This window comes from Tursiops truncatus, chromosome 6 (assembly GCF_011762595.2).
Source record: "Tursiops truncatus isolate mTurTru1 chromosome 6, mTurTru1.mat.Y, whole genome shotgun sequence".
Classification (NCBI taxonomy): Eukaryota; Metazoa; Chordata; class Mammalia; order Artiodactyla; family Delphinidae; genus Tursiops; species Tursiops truncatus.
In genome coordinates this window covers 103,960,841-103,978,020 of record NC_047039.1, presented here as the reverse complement: position 1 = coordinate 103,978,020, position 17,180 = coordinate 103,960,841, and the positions used below count along the sequence as shown (strand labels likewise).

Genomic DNA, 17,180 nt, shown 5'->3' with positions numbered 1-17,180 from the left:
AACTAATAAGAACCTGCTGTATAAAATAATAAAATGCAGTTGGGTTGGGACTGCTGGTGATAAATGGGGCCAGATTCTCTGGCTTTCTTTATAATATTTCTTTATTCTTAAGTTTTTAAAAATGAGTGTTGATTGGTCTGGGTGCTGTGCTGGTCACTTTCACCTACACCCGTGGTTCTCAACCTTGGCTACATTAGAGTCACCTGGGGAGTTTTAGAAACTACTGAAAAAGTGCCCCGGGTGATTCTACTGCATGGCCAAGGTTGAGCATTGCTAAATACACTATCACATTCATCCCTGTTTAACCCCCCAGCTATCCCCATGTGACAAGTGGTGAGAATGGGGATCTGAGAGGTGCAGCTGTTTGCACACAGGGGCAGAGCTGGGACTGGAACCCAGCTCTGTGTCCCACTCACCCATCTGCCTCTTCCTGGAGTGACTCAGCTGTTGTCCGTTGCATGCCAGCCGTGGGGAGTAGATCAGAGCCTCCAGGAGTCTGTAGTGGGCTGGGAGTGGCCAACAGGCACAGGTGGTGTTGGTGTGGAGGCTTGGAGGAGGAACAGGGGCGCCCTCTTCACCTGAGGGTATCAGGTAAGGTTCTCACAGGAAGTAACGTGAAGAAGGAAGCCAGAGGAGTGAGAGTGTGTAAAGTGGTTGGGGGGTGATCGACAGTCCAGAATTTCTGGAAGGGAATGAGTTATGTGGAGAAAGGTGGACAGCATCGTAAGCAAAAAAACATCAGCTGGGGAAGGTCACAGAGCCTTGAGTGTCATGCTCAGGAGTTTAGAAACCCCACCTCCGTCAACCCACAAACTTGCCTGAAGCTGTTCTATGCTGCGCAATCAGATGGCAAACAGAGTCAATAACCAGAGTTCCTACGGAGTATTAGCCTCTGAAGGGAGAGGGGAGAAGAGAAATGTGAGGCCAGGTGGGCCTCACTGGTGTATGGTGTGCGACTGGGGCCCCACGCTCAGAAAGGCCTGTGCCTGGTTTATGCTCTGCCATCACCGTCTCGAAATTCTTAGTAATTTTACCTTCAAACTCGTGCTTTGTGAATGAAGTCCGATGGGACAGTAGAGCATGTGCAGGAGCAGAGGAGATCTGCACAGACACCCTCCTAGGAGCCTTGCCTTCCTCCTCTCACAGAGCTGCTCCAGCCCACCCAGTGTGAGTGGAGCTCACTTGCAGGGTAAGCGCGTCAGTGTCTGTGGCCGAGGCACGGGGCACTGACAGCCCCCAGAGGCCTCACTCTGCGTCAGAACCAGAACTTCTTCACACTGAGAGAAGGCAGTGGTGTTCTAGGAAGCACCAATGACCACGGAAATCTATCACATTCCTTACTCATCCTTGTGTTAGCCAACCGCTTCTTGGGAAAAGGATGACATGGAAGGAGAGGAAAAGGTGGAGAAACCGTGGTCCCTTTTCCTTTCTCATCAGTAAGCCGAAGACAGAGAGTGTTAATAAAATGTGCGTATATCAAGAACTGAAATTAAAACAGTCGAGTTAGTTTTGCGCAGCATTTCCACTGTCTGGTGAGAACAAAATACAAATGCATATATGATTTACAAAATACGATTCCACATATGTTAGCATTCAGAACTGGCATTGCACGATAAAAGCTGAACAATAAAAGCTATGCTAATAATTTAAATTCTTATTTTTTCTTTACATGGAATGACATTAAATAGCAAACTTAAAAAACACCATAAAGGGTCTAGAAAGAGACCATGAAAAAAGAAGAAAGCTTCATGTTGTAGTGCTCAGCAGCGCTTTTTCCTGCACATTCACTTTGCACTGGGTCCCCTAAATTATGTTACCAGCCTCAGCAAAACTCAGTCTCAGCCCTCAAGAAATGGTTATTTGTGCAAAATTTATTTGCTGTCATCTGTCTTAATCTTCTAAGCAACCCTAAGAGGTGGGCCAGCCTTGAGTAATTGTTGCAGATGAGGGAAGACAAGTCACTTGAGACCACGTGGCCAGTATCATCGGAGTCCAGGTTCAAGTCCAGGTCTTTCTCACCCCAAGACATGTTCTCTCCCCACCATGTTGTGTTACCTCAAATGGATCAGAGTTCTTTTTTAATTTTTTTAAAGATGGCTTTACCCCAAAAAAACCAAAACCAGCCCTCTGGTGTGCCAGTTGTCACGCTGTACTGTACTTATTTGTTCCCTGAATTAGGCAAGATTCCTTGGTAACAGGAGCTTTTCTTTTTTATTTTTGTTACGGAAAATTCAAATATATACAAAATAAATAAACTATGTATCCACTGCCCAGCTTCTACAACCATAAACATTCTATCATTTAAAATTTTTTTAATTATGGTAAAATATACGTAACATAAATTTTACCACTTCAGCCATTTCTAGGTGGACAGCTCAGTGGCATGAAGTACATTCGCACTGTTGTGCAGCCATCACCACCAGGCATCTCTAGAACTTTTTTCATCTTGCAAAACTGGAAGTGTGTGCCCTTTAAGCAACAGCTCCCTGTCTCTCCCGCCAGCCCCTGGCAACCACCATTCTACTTTCGGTCCCTATGAAGTTGACAACTCTAGAGATAAGTGGAATCAGACAGTATTCGCCCTTTTGTTGCTGGCTTATTTCACTTAGCGTAATGCCTTCAAGTTTCATTCATATTGTGGCATGTGCCATAAATTCCTTCCTTTTGAAGGCTGAGTAATATTTCATTTTATGTATATTTTGTTTAATCCATTCATCTGTAGACATTCGGATTGCATCCATCATTTGGCTTTTGTGAATAATGCTGCTATAAACATAACATTCTGCCATTCTCGTATCATCTCTACATACCTTCATCTACTCCCCACCCGTCATTTGATTATTGGTATTACTTGTAGGAACTGTATTTTATTCATCTTTGTATTCCCCTAACTCAGAGCCTGGCACACAATAGGTGTTTTAAAAATGTTTGGATGGATGTGAATCTTCCAAAATTATCATTTTTTTAAAATTTAAGCAAGGTCCATAAAGAGTGGACACCTCCTTTTTTCCTTAGAATTTCCGGGTAAATGTGCACATAAAATTTTGATAAAAATTAAATTTGTGAAGGAAAATAAGAATTTGATACTTTGAGTATGGATCCGCAGAACAAGGAAAGATGCCAAGGAATCTGATGGGAGATTTTATTTTTATGCCAGTACCCACAATGCTGTGGATAAAAGCCATTTATTTCTGGAAGTATCAAAAACCTTTGGAATCACCAACTTCACCTGTTAACATAGATGGACTCATTAATAATGGAATTTCCAATTGATTCCATGTGTCAAGAGGATAAACCAAGAGTAAAACTTGTCTTTCCATAACAAAGTCCTTGATAGGGTTAAGCAGCTGTGTTTAACTGTCCTTCTGGTCATAGATGGAAAACTCTACTAATGCGATCTGAGCTTGAATGCTCACGGCCTGGCTTGCCTGAATTAACGTCACTATCAGTCAGTAACCCCAGGGCCTAGAGTGTCGCCCAAGAAGACAAGAGGTTTAATCCTAACAGGAGCCTAACAGGAGAACTAAATCGGCACTTATTGTAAAGGAGGGAATTAACGAGACACCTTGCCTTCTCCCCTCCGCTGCAGAGAGCAGAGTGGGGGCAGCCATTTCAACCGCAGGAGGAGGTGGACAAGTGGGTGCAAATGGTTAGGTGTCCAGTTGGTTCCATGACAGAAGGAGCACCTCCTTCACGACGCCTCGCCTACTCCCTCCCAGGAGTTGTTTGTCTCTGAGGGGCTGGTCTCTGAGGAGAACATGAGGGGCTCCCACTTTAAAGAGAACGCTTGTGCTCCCCAGCAGGTGTCCAAGAGCAAGCAAAGCTGAGGCCCCAGAGAAAACCCAAGTCTACAGCAGACCGTGCATGAGATGGCTGAGCTCTGGAGGCCACCTCGTATTAAACCCCGACTCTGCCATGTGCGGGTCATGTGACCTCAGGCAAGGTACCCTACCTGCTGTTCTGTAAGGTGAACCGTGATCATTGTCATTTCCTTAGAAGGTGAGTTGTGCAGGGGAATGCGCCCTCTGTGCCTGCTGCCGGTCAGACCTTTATACATGACTCTGAGTGACAGTGCAGGGTTAGGGTAGAACAGTTGCCCCGAATGGGTGGGAACGGCTCACCTAACTGACTCACCCTTCCAGACTCCACTGAACGTGCCGACTTCTCCTCATATGTCCGCACCCGCTGCCCTGCGAGGACCAGCCTTTTCCTCTCTGACTCCAGTGCGTATTTTGCTACCCAGCCCAGCAGCACGACACTGTAGCCAGTACTTGTTTCCATGTCCAACTGACACTGCTGATGTTGTTCTTTAAGCTCTCTGCGGAAAGAGCCCCCCTTGTCGACGTTTCCCCTGAGTCTTTCCCATCCGTGCCCATGTCCTTCTGTTCGTTTTTATGGCGCAGACATCTGACCAGGGGATGTCATCTCCATTAAGTAGACAACAGGCCCCCAAATGTTCTTGTCTGCCCAAAGATGAGATTCTTTCTGCTCTCCTACAGCTAAAGCCTGCCTCAGGCTACTCTTCCATGCAAATTCGGTTGCAGACTCTCTTGAATTCATTGGTCTCTCGGCAGATTTCTCCTTCCTGGCAACGCTGGGCCAAAGCTCCAGGAGTGAATGCTAACAGCTCCAATGAGCATTTCCTCTGAGCAGCTCTAAACTCCCTAGACATAAGCGTCACTCAGCCTGGCCTCGTACTCTGAGACCTCTCCACCATCAGACTAAGCGGTGTCTCAGCCACACAGAGATCGCAGGGCTCATGTGACAGGAGCCAGGCCAAGCACATTCTGCAGCTCTTTAACCAACATCCTCGAGCTTCTACCTGGGGGCTGGCTGCTGCACTGTCCCCAGGGAGTATAGTGATGCGTCCAGCAGGGCCTCTGCCCTCTCGAGCTTCTGGTCACAGGGACACCACTGAAGATTACCCAGCACGCAGGGTGCACAAGGCACTGTGGGAGCACTGAGCAGGGGTGAGTGACTGCCGCACACAGGCCTGTGTTTAAAGCATGACAGTCCAGGTGGAAGGAGTAGAACTGGCAAAAGCACGGAAGAAAGTGGGAAAGGACATGGCCTGTGATTAGGAGATACCTCTGAAGCATAAGGTGTACGGGGGAGCATAGGAAAGTGACACAAAAGGACTCTGGAAAAGCGAGGACTCTCTCAGCTTAGGAAAGGTTTGTTTGCCTGACTAAGGAGCAAGGACTTGTTCTTTCCTCCCCCGCACAGGAGCTCGCGTGTGTGACACTTGCTGTTAGACAAACGGGGACTGTTCCTGCCCCCATGAAGCTTATAGTCTAGTGCAAGAATTAAATAATCACACAAATGTAACATCTCCACCATCAAAGTTCTTGAGTAGGATAGTGACATGATCCAATATGCATTTTAGAAATCACTCTGGCCAGAAGGATTGAAGTGGACGGGGAGGAACGAAACAAGAGAGGGACATGAAGCTGAACGTCCACCATGGCAGTCAGGCCCGTGCCAAGGGATAGAGAGCAGGGGACAGACAGATGAGACGTTGCAGTGGGAAAATGGGAAAGACTAGGGAATTGATAGGTCTGCTGTGAGTAGCTATGGATAATGATAACTTCAGAAAGAAAAAAAGATTTAGAGTGCAGTCCAGATGGGATAGTAATTGGGAGTTTTGGCCATTCTGAGTTTGAGGTTCTGGTGGGCCATTCAGGTGGAGATGGAGACATATGGGTTTGGGACAAGAGACGTCTGAGCTGACGGTGTTTATCAGGAGTGATCAGTGTACGGGTGACACTGTGCTCGTGGATGAGGCCTCCTGGAGAGAGAATTAATTGCCCTGCTGTGGTTCCAAGGGTGAGGAGCGACACTTCTAGGCCACAGGAATGGAATTCCAGGTGGGCTTCTGTTGGTTCTCACTAGCTGATCTTTCCACTGTTCAGCAAGGAAGGTATAAATCCATGCCAAAGTAATAAATGTCATGAAAACCCTTTTTCCTGAGGAACTGGTGTGTATTTTTTCCTCACAGACAATATAACATTTGCATTGTTCCCTTCTTGCTTCGGTGGCAGCCAGGAAGCTCAGAGCTAATTTTGTAACTGAATTTTAGAAACCATATAGGATCTGCATATCCAGATACTATTTTCCCAAATAAATACGTTTTACATATTTATGTATTCTCCAGCGCTGATTTTTTTTCTTTGTTTTGGGTGCTCATGTAAGCTGCCTCAGATTCTTTGTAAAATTAGGTGAGGTGTAACTGTATAAAAATAAACATTCCCCTCACCCTAGTATTTTAGGGTCATCCTTATCACCCTTGAGCAGTAGGTCTGCCCAGTTGCTGAGCTAATATTGGCTGGATTTAAGCAGGAGGGACTCTTGGAATTTACAGCCGCTACACAGTAACTTTAACACTCACCTAACTCATTAAAGCAGGATAAAAGTAGAGCTTCAAACATCTGTGTTTGCCACCAAGTCTGTGAAGGGAGAGGTACCTTTAATTTAGTTCAACATGTAAAAGTCTGATCTTTCAGAATTGAGAATACACTGTTGAAATTAAAGACTTGTCTGTGTAGATGAGTACCACATACCTTCAAAGGAGGAGTGAGGTGCTGACTACAAAGATGGGTGGTTTTTTAAGCTTAGGGTGTCTCTTCTTGACTCATAAAATGTAGTCCTCATGAAGCAGCATAAGCACAAAGTTGACTGGATGATAAATCTTATTTTTGATCATCCCTGGTTTTTAATATAATTAATTATTTTAAAATTATAACTCGCTACTGGTTAAGCTCACTCTGTAAATAGTTTCCACACTGCGTTCCACGGCTGGTGCCTTAGGGACTGCAAAGGGGCAAGTGGGGGGCAGGGTACCACCCAGCAAGGAGAGCCCAGCCTCCATTCCTGCCCCCAGCCCTCCCAGAGCAGCTGGGCTGTTGAATGCGGCAGGTCTCCTTCTGCCTAAGGTGCTGTCCAGAGAAAGAGTTCCTCTCCTGAAAGTGAAAAGAAGAGTTTGGAAATCATCCCCCCCGAAGGGCACATCCCACTAACTTGCTGTTGGGGTGTGCCTGTGGCTGATCTGGAAGGGGAGGGGCGGGGTTTGGAATACTGCCTTTGGTTCCCACCCTGCCTCTTACCCTACGACCTTGGGAGATGTCTTTTCCTCTCTGAAATAACCTCCTCATCCAGAGTAGAATGCCATCGAGCATAACAGCCACTTCACAGGTAAGTGAGGATTAGATAAATCAGCAGATGCAGGAGTGCCACCTAACAGAGTTCAAGCACTGATCTCTCTCACTCCATCCCTCTAACCCTCCTCTCCCCGTCTCATCTCTGTCTCCCAGGAGGAGCCAATCACCTTTTGCGAGGAAGCCTTCGTGTCCCACTATCGCTCCGGAGCCATGAGGCAGTTCCTGCAGAACGCCACACAGCTGCAGCTCTTCAAACAGGTGCCCGGCACCCTCGCCTGTTCTGCACCTGGGTCCCTGGTGGGGTTTCTGCAGCTGCCTCCACTCTAAGCACTGAGGCTGCAGGCATGGGGGGAACGCAGGCCTCAGCCCAGAGAGGCCCAGAGTCTGGGGAGGGAGATTGGGTGAGAAGGGAGCTCAGCCACCAGACGGAGCCTTTGCAAATATGCCATGCAGGTTTATAAGTTATCATAAACACGCAGCGAGTTTTTCAGAAACTCGCCTTTTTAAGCTCACAATTCCAAAGACCCTTTCCTGTCTTGGTTCTTTGGTCATCTACTAAGGAGCCCAGCTGAACGTCCTTTCCCCGTTCCTTTGCACTAGCTGTTACGCTTTTGTTCTTTCTTTGTATAGTTTATCGATGGTAGATTAGACCTTCTCAATTCCGGTGAGGGCTTCAGTGATGTTTTTGAAGAGGAGATCAACATGGGCGAGTATGCTGGTGAGGGCATTTCGTTTTTCTTTCTGAGCTGTGGGCTGTCTGTGGGATTGGGGTGTGTTCGCTAGGAGCGGCAATGACTTCTTTTTTCCTTCACTGGGGCTTAGAGAGACTGATTGCAACCTTGGCCTTGAAGTGTTGGAATTCCTCTTCATGTTCTGATGAGAGGCACACTGGCCCATCTGAAGTCCTCTGTGCTGGGGTCACTTGCTTCTCCTGGGTGGGCGAAGTCTAGGTAACGTAGTGGCCTGCACGATGCAGTGGAAAGCACATGAGGAATCGAATTAGGAGACCAGGATTCACTGCCCAGCAGTGAGAACTTGGTCGAGTCACTTCACCTCTTTCAGCTGAAGTGTTCTTATCTGTGCACGGAGTGTAACAGTGCCTACCTCACAGGAGTCCTGTTGAGATTAAATCAGAGACCCCAAGGAAAGGTTTGTGCGGTCGCCCAGGACAGACCCTGGCAGAGGATCGCGCCTTAGTAGATGTTTCTTTAAAATGTGAAGATCATCGTGGGTGCCCTGTCTCTGCAGGCCTTTAGAACCAGAGGAATCATCCTCTCATTTTTCAAAGGAGGCATCTGAGGCCCAGAGAAATGTTAGTGGCTGACCCTGCCTCCTGAATCCCAATCTGGCTGCCTTTCCAAGACCCAAAGCCTCAGTCTCTGTCAGCAAAGTAAAACTAAATGCAAAACAATAATCATCACACTACTAGCCCCCCCTTATTGCTGGGCATGTGTCTGGTCTCGACTGTGCTGATAATCCAGCTGGCAGTCCATAAACTCATAGAGCCAGGTGTGATCTCACCTACAGACCCCTTTGTCAGGCCCTACCAGCCTGTGCTGCATGGAGAGCACAGTAATCAATAAAACTGGGGTGTGAGTCGTTGATGAGCATTTCCTGGACATCTACTGTGTCCACAGCCCTGTACAGTAAGAATGGGGGGCCCAGTTCTGCCCTCAGGGAACTTTTAGACTGATGGGAGAAAGCTCATAACTAAAGACAAATACAGACTAAGCCACTGCAGGAAAAGGAGCAGACGCGGGGTTTTGTGCGGGTAGAGCAGGGCTCTATTAATGCTCACTCTGTAACATGAGGGCTTCACAAAGCAGGCGGGTTTTGAGTAGCGTTCTAACAGTTGAATATGGGTTCTGGGGAGAAGACAGGCTTTATGTGTTGCTAAACTAAGTCTAGTCATTCGGACTCCTAGAAAAGCTGTCTGCTGATAAGACCTACTTATCCCACCAGATAAAAATGAATCAGTTCCTCACAGCACCTCCTTTTTCTTTCCCTGTCACTGCTTAAGCATGAGAAGGGCCGAGTGTATGTCCAGCAGTGTGCTTACACTGGACACACGGCCCTGTGGTTCCTGCTCTGGTGTGGCTCACAGAACTTTAGAGAACGTGGACCTCTGAATGGGTGTTACCTATTCTAGAGGGCTGTTGAGAGGAAGGAGTAAGAGAAACTTACAGAGGAAATGACTGAGCTGGTCCCTGCAGCAGAGAGAGCAGGGAACGGTGGCCAGGCAAGGGGAACAGCATTTGCGAGGGCATGGACGGCTTGGAGGAGGTGTGGCCAGGGAACCTGAGGTTGTGCAGGATGGAAGCACAGGATGGAGAGGCAGAGGGTGGGTAGTGCCAAGACAGGACAGGGGAAGAGAGCAGGGTTGCTAAGGGGCCCGACCTCTATCCAGTAGGCAAGGAGGAGGATTTGGGTTTGTACTCGGGGCACTGATAGGATCAGATCTCACTTTGAGAAAGGAAACCTGTGGCAGCAACTCCTTCAGGGAGTGGTGCATGGGAGCCTCCACGTGATTCCCCAGATTTTGAACTTTCCAAGTCCTGCATGCTGAAAGCAACTTGAGGAACTCCTGAGGGCATACACATGACTTCTTTAAATACCAGCTTCTCTGCTTCTTCCTTCCCCAGGGAGCGATAAACTGTACCACCAGTGGCTCTCCACAGTCCGGGTAAGTGTCACCCCCGCAGAGCCACCTGAGCCCCTCCTTAGCCTGCTGGCAGCCCTCCTCTTCCCCTGCCACCCACCAGGCTGTCATTCGGCCTAGGGCACTCTGTTCTCCCAGCTGAAGATGCTTTTGTTTGTAAAGCCAGGCCGTTCTCGGGCCAAGGATGAGACTGTCCAAAGCCATCCCTCGGTGAGGATGATGAGAGCCAGGGGAAGCGTCCGTGTCTCAGGAAGCAGGCCAAGGCGTGTTGAAAGGATGTTGCCATCTTAGAGCATTTTGCGGGGTCTCCTTCTAGGGCCAGACCAGTTGGGAACTCTTCATGGGAAAACCAAAAATTCGTGCCTCTTGCTGCTCTGAATATGTTTCACCGCAAAGGCTCCTGAGAGGATGGAAAACGCATCCCTGAGAGTTTTCATCCCCTCGCTGTTGTTGTGAACAGTTTTTTATTGTGTTGGAAGCCAGGTGCTTAGGGCTTCAGAAGCCACTAAAGAATTCAGATGCTTGCCTTTCCTTTACGTGGGTTCATGAGTGAGTGTGTACCAAAGGGCTTCTGTGAGCTGGGCGCCACGCTGGGTGCTGGGGAGACAGTGGAGAGCAGGACGCAGGCCCTGCCCTGGGGGAGCTCCCAGCCTTACTGGGGAGGCAGGCACATAGACGGGCAGCTCCGACATAGTGTGACAAGTATTCTCTCCTGCTTGTGGGCCAAGTGCGCTACTGCCAAGGCAGGTTCCTTGGAAGTGGCTGCAGTGGGCCGAGAGTAAGCAATTCCTCAATGAAAGGCTTCTTTTGTTCCTCTCATATGGCCAAACACGGCACTTGGCAAATCACAGACAAGCAATAAGGACTTGTTGATTGATTGATAAAGGGAGTTTTAATACTCTAAAGGACCATTGAAATAGGATACTGAGTAATTTTGGAAAGCAGTGTGGAATATGTGAGTGGGTGAAAATTTCCTATTATCCTACAACAGAGAATGCTTTCTAGGTCAAATTTTGAAGTTCTTAATTAAAGCTCAAATTTTCTAATGCAGGCAGTTACCAAAACTTGTGCTAAAAGTTAACCCTAATAATTACATAGCGTATCTTACTCTGTTGTATACGCACTGGATCAGGTCTCTCTCTCCATTCAAATCAGCTGGAATTACCACAGGTCTGATTATGTGATGCATTTGGTTAAAAATCTTCTGGAGTGTGGACTCCTTGTGCTGGCCCTCTGTGGGCTGACCCTGTCTGGCTCTCAGCCCCACTTGCCAGTCCTCCCGCGATGCACGGCCCTTGTTACTCACAGAACACACCATGGCTTTGCAGCTTCTGCACTTATTTATGTGCTGTTTCCTGTCCCTAGAATGTCCTTATCCTTCCTCTCCCCACCATGAGCTCCTACTCATCCTTCATGGCCCAAATATTTCATCCTCGAAAGCCTTCTCCGCCCTTCCACACAGTGAGCTGCCACCACCCTCCTTGTGCACACGGCCAGTGCGGCTCTCACCATCTCGGGTTGCACTTGTTTACCCCCCAGACTGGAGGTCTTTGAACGCAGAGACCGGTCCTCCGGTGGCTCGGTACCCTCAGAGCCTAAGCCAGGACGTCCCCACAGTGAGCCCTCACAAAACGCTTCGTACACATGCGTTGCCTCCTCTGTGTACTGGGAAAGCCTTCCCTCCTCCTTTTGCTCCCCTGCTCTCCTGAAAAAACAGAGCCAAAGAATCGGTATGTCGGATTTATACTAAAGCATAAACAACGAACGTCTGTGGCTATTCATTCTTTCCCTTTGTCAAGATGTATGTGTTAGGGAGGCAGCCTACCACAGTGATTTTTAAAAAACAACACAGAAAACCAGGGTGAGGAAAGAAGGGTTCATGGCTTAAGGTAGCCACAGTAGCCAGATAATCTTGCCTAAGTGGGCCCCCAGTTTCCTGCCCTGGCTCGGTGTTAGTTAGAGTCCATTGTTATTAAACTTCCCTTAATGTTGTCCGTGGTAACTGGAACTTCTTGAGAAGCTGTAGATCACTCTGAGGAAACCCTTGCCTCAGAGAGCCTGTGACGAGCTTTCCTCCCAGCCAGCAGACAGGCGCCAAGCAAACTACTGAGCCTGGGGTCTCCCCGCTCAGCTAGTTCATCTCCATCCTCATTCGCCACCCGCTCCCATACCCCCCCAGAGGGATTCCGCCGTGGCGGTAACTTAATTGCCCGGGACCAGTCACCATCTAGGGCTGTTTCTCTAATTAAGTTACACACTTATGAAATGTGGCTTAACTTGATTAAAGAGAAGAGGTCTTTGTTGGTGTTGGCCTACTATATCTTCAGTCCAAATTGCTAACTGGCGTTTTTATTATAGAAAGGAAGTGGAGCAATTCTGAATACTGTAAAAACGAAAGCAAACCCAGCCATGAAGACCGTCTATAAGTTCGTAAGTACTGGTCTTGGTCTCAGGATCCCAACAGATCTGTTCCTTAGCATGACGAGACTCTTAAATAGGCCTGATCCTATGTTGCAGAGATGGTTCGGGGGCTGCTGTGCAATTTCCTAGAGCTCTCAATGCTCTTAGAATTATTTGGCATTGATGTTTTATGACCAGGTCAGTGACGTTTTTAATTTAAAATGTTTCTACACACAGTTGCTGCAGTAGAGAAAAGGGAGGCTACTGGTTTTAGCTTTTAAAATGTAGACAGGGTGGCTAAAATTCAGGCTGCTCCACGCCTACATCCCTGAGAACCAGAGGTGTGGTCTGTCAGGTGTTCTGGCAGACCTTTCCTACACGTATCCTTGTTAGAATGTTAGAATAAAGCAGCTCCTTCACAGGTTACTGAAGAGTGCTCCTGGTGGGACACCCCCCCGAATTTTTGTCCCAAATTCTTCATCATCTCTCTCATCACTGCCCTATATAGGAAATGCATTGTTTGTGAAACTCGTGCCCACAGCAGAGTGAAAATAAGAGGACACACCAGTTCCCGATGCTCCATCTTTTACGGGCCTCAAGTATTTTTTCTCATGATTTCTCTTGCTTGCTAATTTGACTCTGAGCCACTTAACTGGGGTGGTTTTGTTTTATTTCCATTTTTAATTTTGTTAGTCCTTTCTGTGCTTAAATTGTAGCTATTTTAATGGGGCGGGTGGCTGCCAAGAGAACCACACAGGTCTTAGAATGACAGAAAATAAAAGCCAGGGTGTCTGCCGAAATGAGATTTAAGAAATGGCACCAGAGGAACCCAGCGATGTGTCTGTTCAGCCCGGGCAGAAAATTGGTCCTGAGGCCCTGCCCTGGTGAAGTGTAATAGATATTCTGAATCTTGCAGCTGAAGAAGCTTCTGCTCTCCTCTTACTGGTAGCTGTCACCAGGCTGCGGAGATAAATAATTACAGAGAGCAGAAGAAGGGCTTCGGAGGGGGAAAAAAAATCAGTCCCATCAAAATGCAGAAAATAAAATCTCTGTAGCCTCTTTAAGGGATTTTTTTTTTTTAACCTTTCAACATTGTATTTGTTTTCATAGCCATTATGTTTTCAACTTGATGATCCCATTTTTCCTTCCTTTTTCTAGTAATCAGAGAAGGTGATTCACGATGGACTGAAATCAAGCATAGTCCCTGCTGGAAACAGAGAGGGAATCTTAACTTAAATTAATTTTTCATGCAGGCAAAAGATCATGCAAAAATGGGAATAAAAGAGGTGAAAAACCGCTTGAAGCAAAAGGTACTTGAAGTTCTTATTCAAAATGTATAAGCACCATGTATGAAATGCGTGGCCACAAAAAAGTACGATGTGATCAATAGAGGCTGTTTGATACAGTGTTGTTAGCACACTTCAAAATGCATTACCAGCTGTCCGGGAGTTTTCACACTGTTATAAATATTCACAGACAAAAAACTGTCTTCAAATAACATTAAGACTGGCTTAAACCCACAAAGGCAAGCAAGTTCAGAGTTACCACTGTCAGTCTGTCCCCTGCCCGCCCCACCGGGCCTGAGCTTCACCAGGGTCCATACAAATTGGCTCGGCCTCCCCATCCCGGCACCACCACCGCCTACAGCTGACCTCTGCTCTGGGGCTGACTGTAACCAAAACCAAGAAGCATCTCCAGGAAATGACTGCCATGGTTCTGGCACGCACGCGGCCGCCACACAGAACGGGGCACAGAGGGTGGGTTTGAGGAGGACACTTCGGGCTCTACTCACAGTTCATGTGTGAGACTCAGAGGGGCAGGGAGAGGCTCTGATTGTGTTCTCGGACCATCAGTAAAATCGTATAAAATCATACAAACTACATCCTGACCAAGAGTCCCCCTACCTGATTCTCTGGACTTGTACAGAGAGGTTCATACAACAGAGAGGGCATCTTTATATTGTTATGAATATCATCGTCATTAATAGCATTGCCAGCCTTCGTTAAGCACTTTCTAAGGGTGGTCCAGGCCAGGAGCTTTCACATTTAATCCATAGAACAACACTGGGGGGTCTTATTCTCATTTCATGTGTAAGGGGACCACGGTTCAAAGGTGGCGTAATTTGCCCAAGGTCATACTGTTCGAGCCTGGCAGAGCCGGGATTCGATTCCAGATCCATCTACCTCAGTGTTTGCTCTTACCACTCTAGTATTTCATACTGCCTTCCTGAAACAAGTGTTTTGTTTTCCAGAAGGTGTTTGAGATCACTTATTTGATTATTCCCACACCCCCAAAATTTACCAGGCTAATAAGGGCCTTCGTCTGTCTCGGCAGTTTTTTAAAAATTGAAAGCAGTTTTAATTTTAGGAAGTCAGAAAGGACCTCTCATTAACTTGAAATGGTCAAAGGAATTGATTCCTTAACTTTAATTGCAAAATAATTTGTTCTGACTAAGATTCAAATGCTTAGTTTCAGCTGAGAGTGAATTTTTAGCAGCTGAGATTCAAGTCCTGAAATTAAAATCTTGCTAATGTAAGTTCACATAGACCTTAACTGTGGTCTGTTGCACCCTGCCAGAGACTGGCAGGTGGAATTCTTTACTTGGATGTTATTTAAGTCCCTAAATATACCTTTTTATCTCCTATCCCAGTCACATGTAACTGAATTGGACTGCTGATATAAAATGGAGGGGCAGGGAGGGCGGAGCTCTCACCAGGTTTTCCCTCCTTGATAACTGCATCGGGCTAGTATTAGAATATTACCTAAAGTAAGCAAAGAAAGGGTCCCTCCTCAAGCAGAGGACACGTGCGCCTCCTTGGTCAGATCCACTCTCTGCAGGCCATTGCCTCCCTCCTCGTATGAGTAAGCATCGGGCCTTAAGAAAATCCCCTTTTTATGATGTGTAACATTTCTGCAGATAACCAGTTAAGCTCAGGTTTTTGATGTTGTTCAAAGGTTCACTTAAACAATCTAGATCACTCTCCTTCACGCCATCTCCCTTTCCTTTCCTTGATGGTATCTGAGGCAGAGCCTTTTCTCCCCTTCTCCTCTTCCCCCGCCAGTCTTTTCAAGAATAGCTTCAGGAGATAATGTTCTGTAGAGAGTGTCAGTACATTTCAGGTGACACAAATGGTGACGGCATTTCATAGAAATGCGGCTTGTCACCATCGGACTGTTGACAGATCTATTAGTGCACCCTTTTCAATTTTCACTTTTCCCCCCCTTCGGTTTTACAGATTTCTTCAGACTTGATATTTTGCAGTTGTTCTTGGAAGAGCTATTTTGTAATTGAAACTCTAGCATTGTTTGGGACAGATGGGACCAGGTCTTCCACAGTGCTGCAGCTCCCCTTCCTGAGCTAATTTAGGATTTGGCTTTGTCTGACCTCTCTCAGTGCGGTAGAAAATATTTCCTTGGCTTTTTTGTTCCTCTCCTCTGCCCCTTCCCCTTTACGTGGCAACATATCTGTGTGGCTCCCTAGATGCGTCCAATACAGACATCTCAAGTTTGGTTTCTGCTATGAAATTGAGGCAATTCCCAACAAAGACCCAATTTTCAAATGTACTGGGTTGCCACCTGGCCTCCTCTAACTCTGCATAGCAATGGTGACCCCTCAGGTATAATCAAGAACCCAACCTTGCCCTCTTCACTCTCGCCTTGGGTTTGAATTGCAAATAGAAAATGTGGGGCTGACCTGTGGAGAGGTCACCATGGTGTGTGGAGGGTCCATCTCTAATACGACTGAGCAGGGCCCCTTCTCCATCCCTCGTTCATTTGTGCTGCAGACTTTCAAAGCATCTGAAAGAGGCGCTTTCAGGGTATCCGTGTGACCATTGGCAAATAATTGTTAATAGAGACTGTAGTGTGGCTTTATTCCATACCTGCTCTGCTTCGGCCCAACAACAAAAAAAGAAGGAGGGATAACACATTTCTCTGGATAAATGGAACAAGGTGGTCAAGTTCTTCTATAGCTTGGCCTTCTTTGAAGTTTAACTTGCTCAAAATTAGGAAGAAGAAGAAATGGCAAAGAATGCTACCCAGCCGTCGCTTTCTAAAGGGAGAATGCAGTGCTTTTGTCCAGAGCACCTCCCTGCCAGAGCTGGCCTGCAGGAGGATGCTGTGTGGCTGGGCTTGCGGCTCTCAACAAATCGCATTCTATTGCAGCGCCGTACGCAGCTGGCACCAGAATGCCCTGTTTTAAAAGCACTGTTTTAAAATTCACTCTCACCACACACATTCTTTCTCACCTACAGGAAACATTAAGATATTTACATGAGGATGTCATTCTTTGGCCTGCCGGGGAACCCCTAAAAAATTATCTTTTTTCTTCAGTATCAAAATCAAAATGACTGAATCAACTGTGTCCATTTCACAGCCCCCTTTTTTTTTTTTGGCCGCACCACACAGCTTGCAGTATCTCAGTTGCCGGACCAGGGATTGAACCCGGGCCACAGCAGTGAAAGGGCCGACCAAGTCTTAACCATTGGACCACCAGGCAATTCCCTCACCGCCCTTTTTAAATCTTTGATCTTTTAAAGATAAATTGAGCTTGTTGATTTAGAGTCTGTGTGATTGAAGGGAGCAAACTCACAGTTGGGTTAGTGAAGGCTTGAGTTTCTGGCTAAACATTTCCTGGTGTATTGAAGAGAGTGAGGAAGCACGTGTAGGGCAGGGAGATCCCGGTAGACTCTTGTAGAACAGACGTTTTCACACCGTATCACACAACTGTCAGCTCCCTGTCTCCGCTGCAACCTCAATCACAGACATTCCAACTCTGGATACTATTTCGATATCAATATTCATATTGTAATTTGCATTTGCTGTAGTGTGAAGTAGACTGGAAAAGAAGGGCACTGCACAAATCCGAACATGGAGACCAGCAAGCTGAGTCAGAGGTGGGAGGCCTCGGCCTCCCAGGAGGCTTTAAAGCTCCCCCCTGCAATGTGGAGTGGTGTTTAGGCTTC

General features: G+C 47.0%; 1 protein-coding gene across 10 annotated transcripts in view; it reads left to right on the top strand.

The window, feature by feature from the left end:
* Positions 1-17,180, top strand: part of DENND1A (DENN domain containing 1A) — a 540,810-nt gene that overhangs the window by 464,881 nt on the left and 58,749 nt on the right. For all 10 annotated transcript variants that reach the window (XM_073806587.1, XM_073806589.1, XM_073806585.1 and 7 more), the window contains 5 exons: positions 7,311-7,415; positions 7,788-7,875; positions 9,800-9,840; positions 12,175-12,246; positions 13,470-13,526. In XM_073806587.1, the coding sequence (XP_073662688.1) occupies positions 7,311-7,415; positions 7,788-7,875; positions 9,800-9,840; positions 12,175-12,246; positions 13,470-13,526 (363 nt within the window). The remainder of the gene's footprint in view (positions 1-7,310; positions 7,416-7,787; positions 7,876-9,799; positions 9,841-12,174; positions 12,247-13,469; positions 13,527-17,180) is intronic.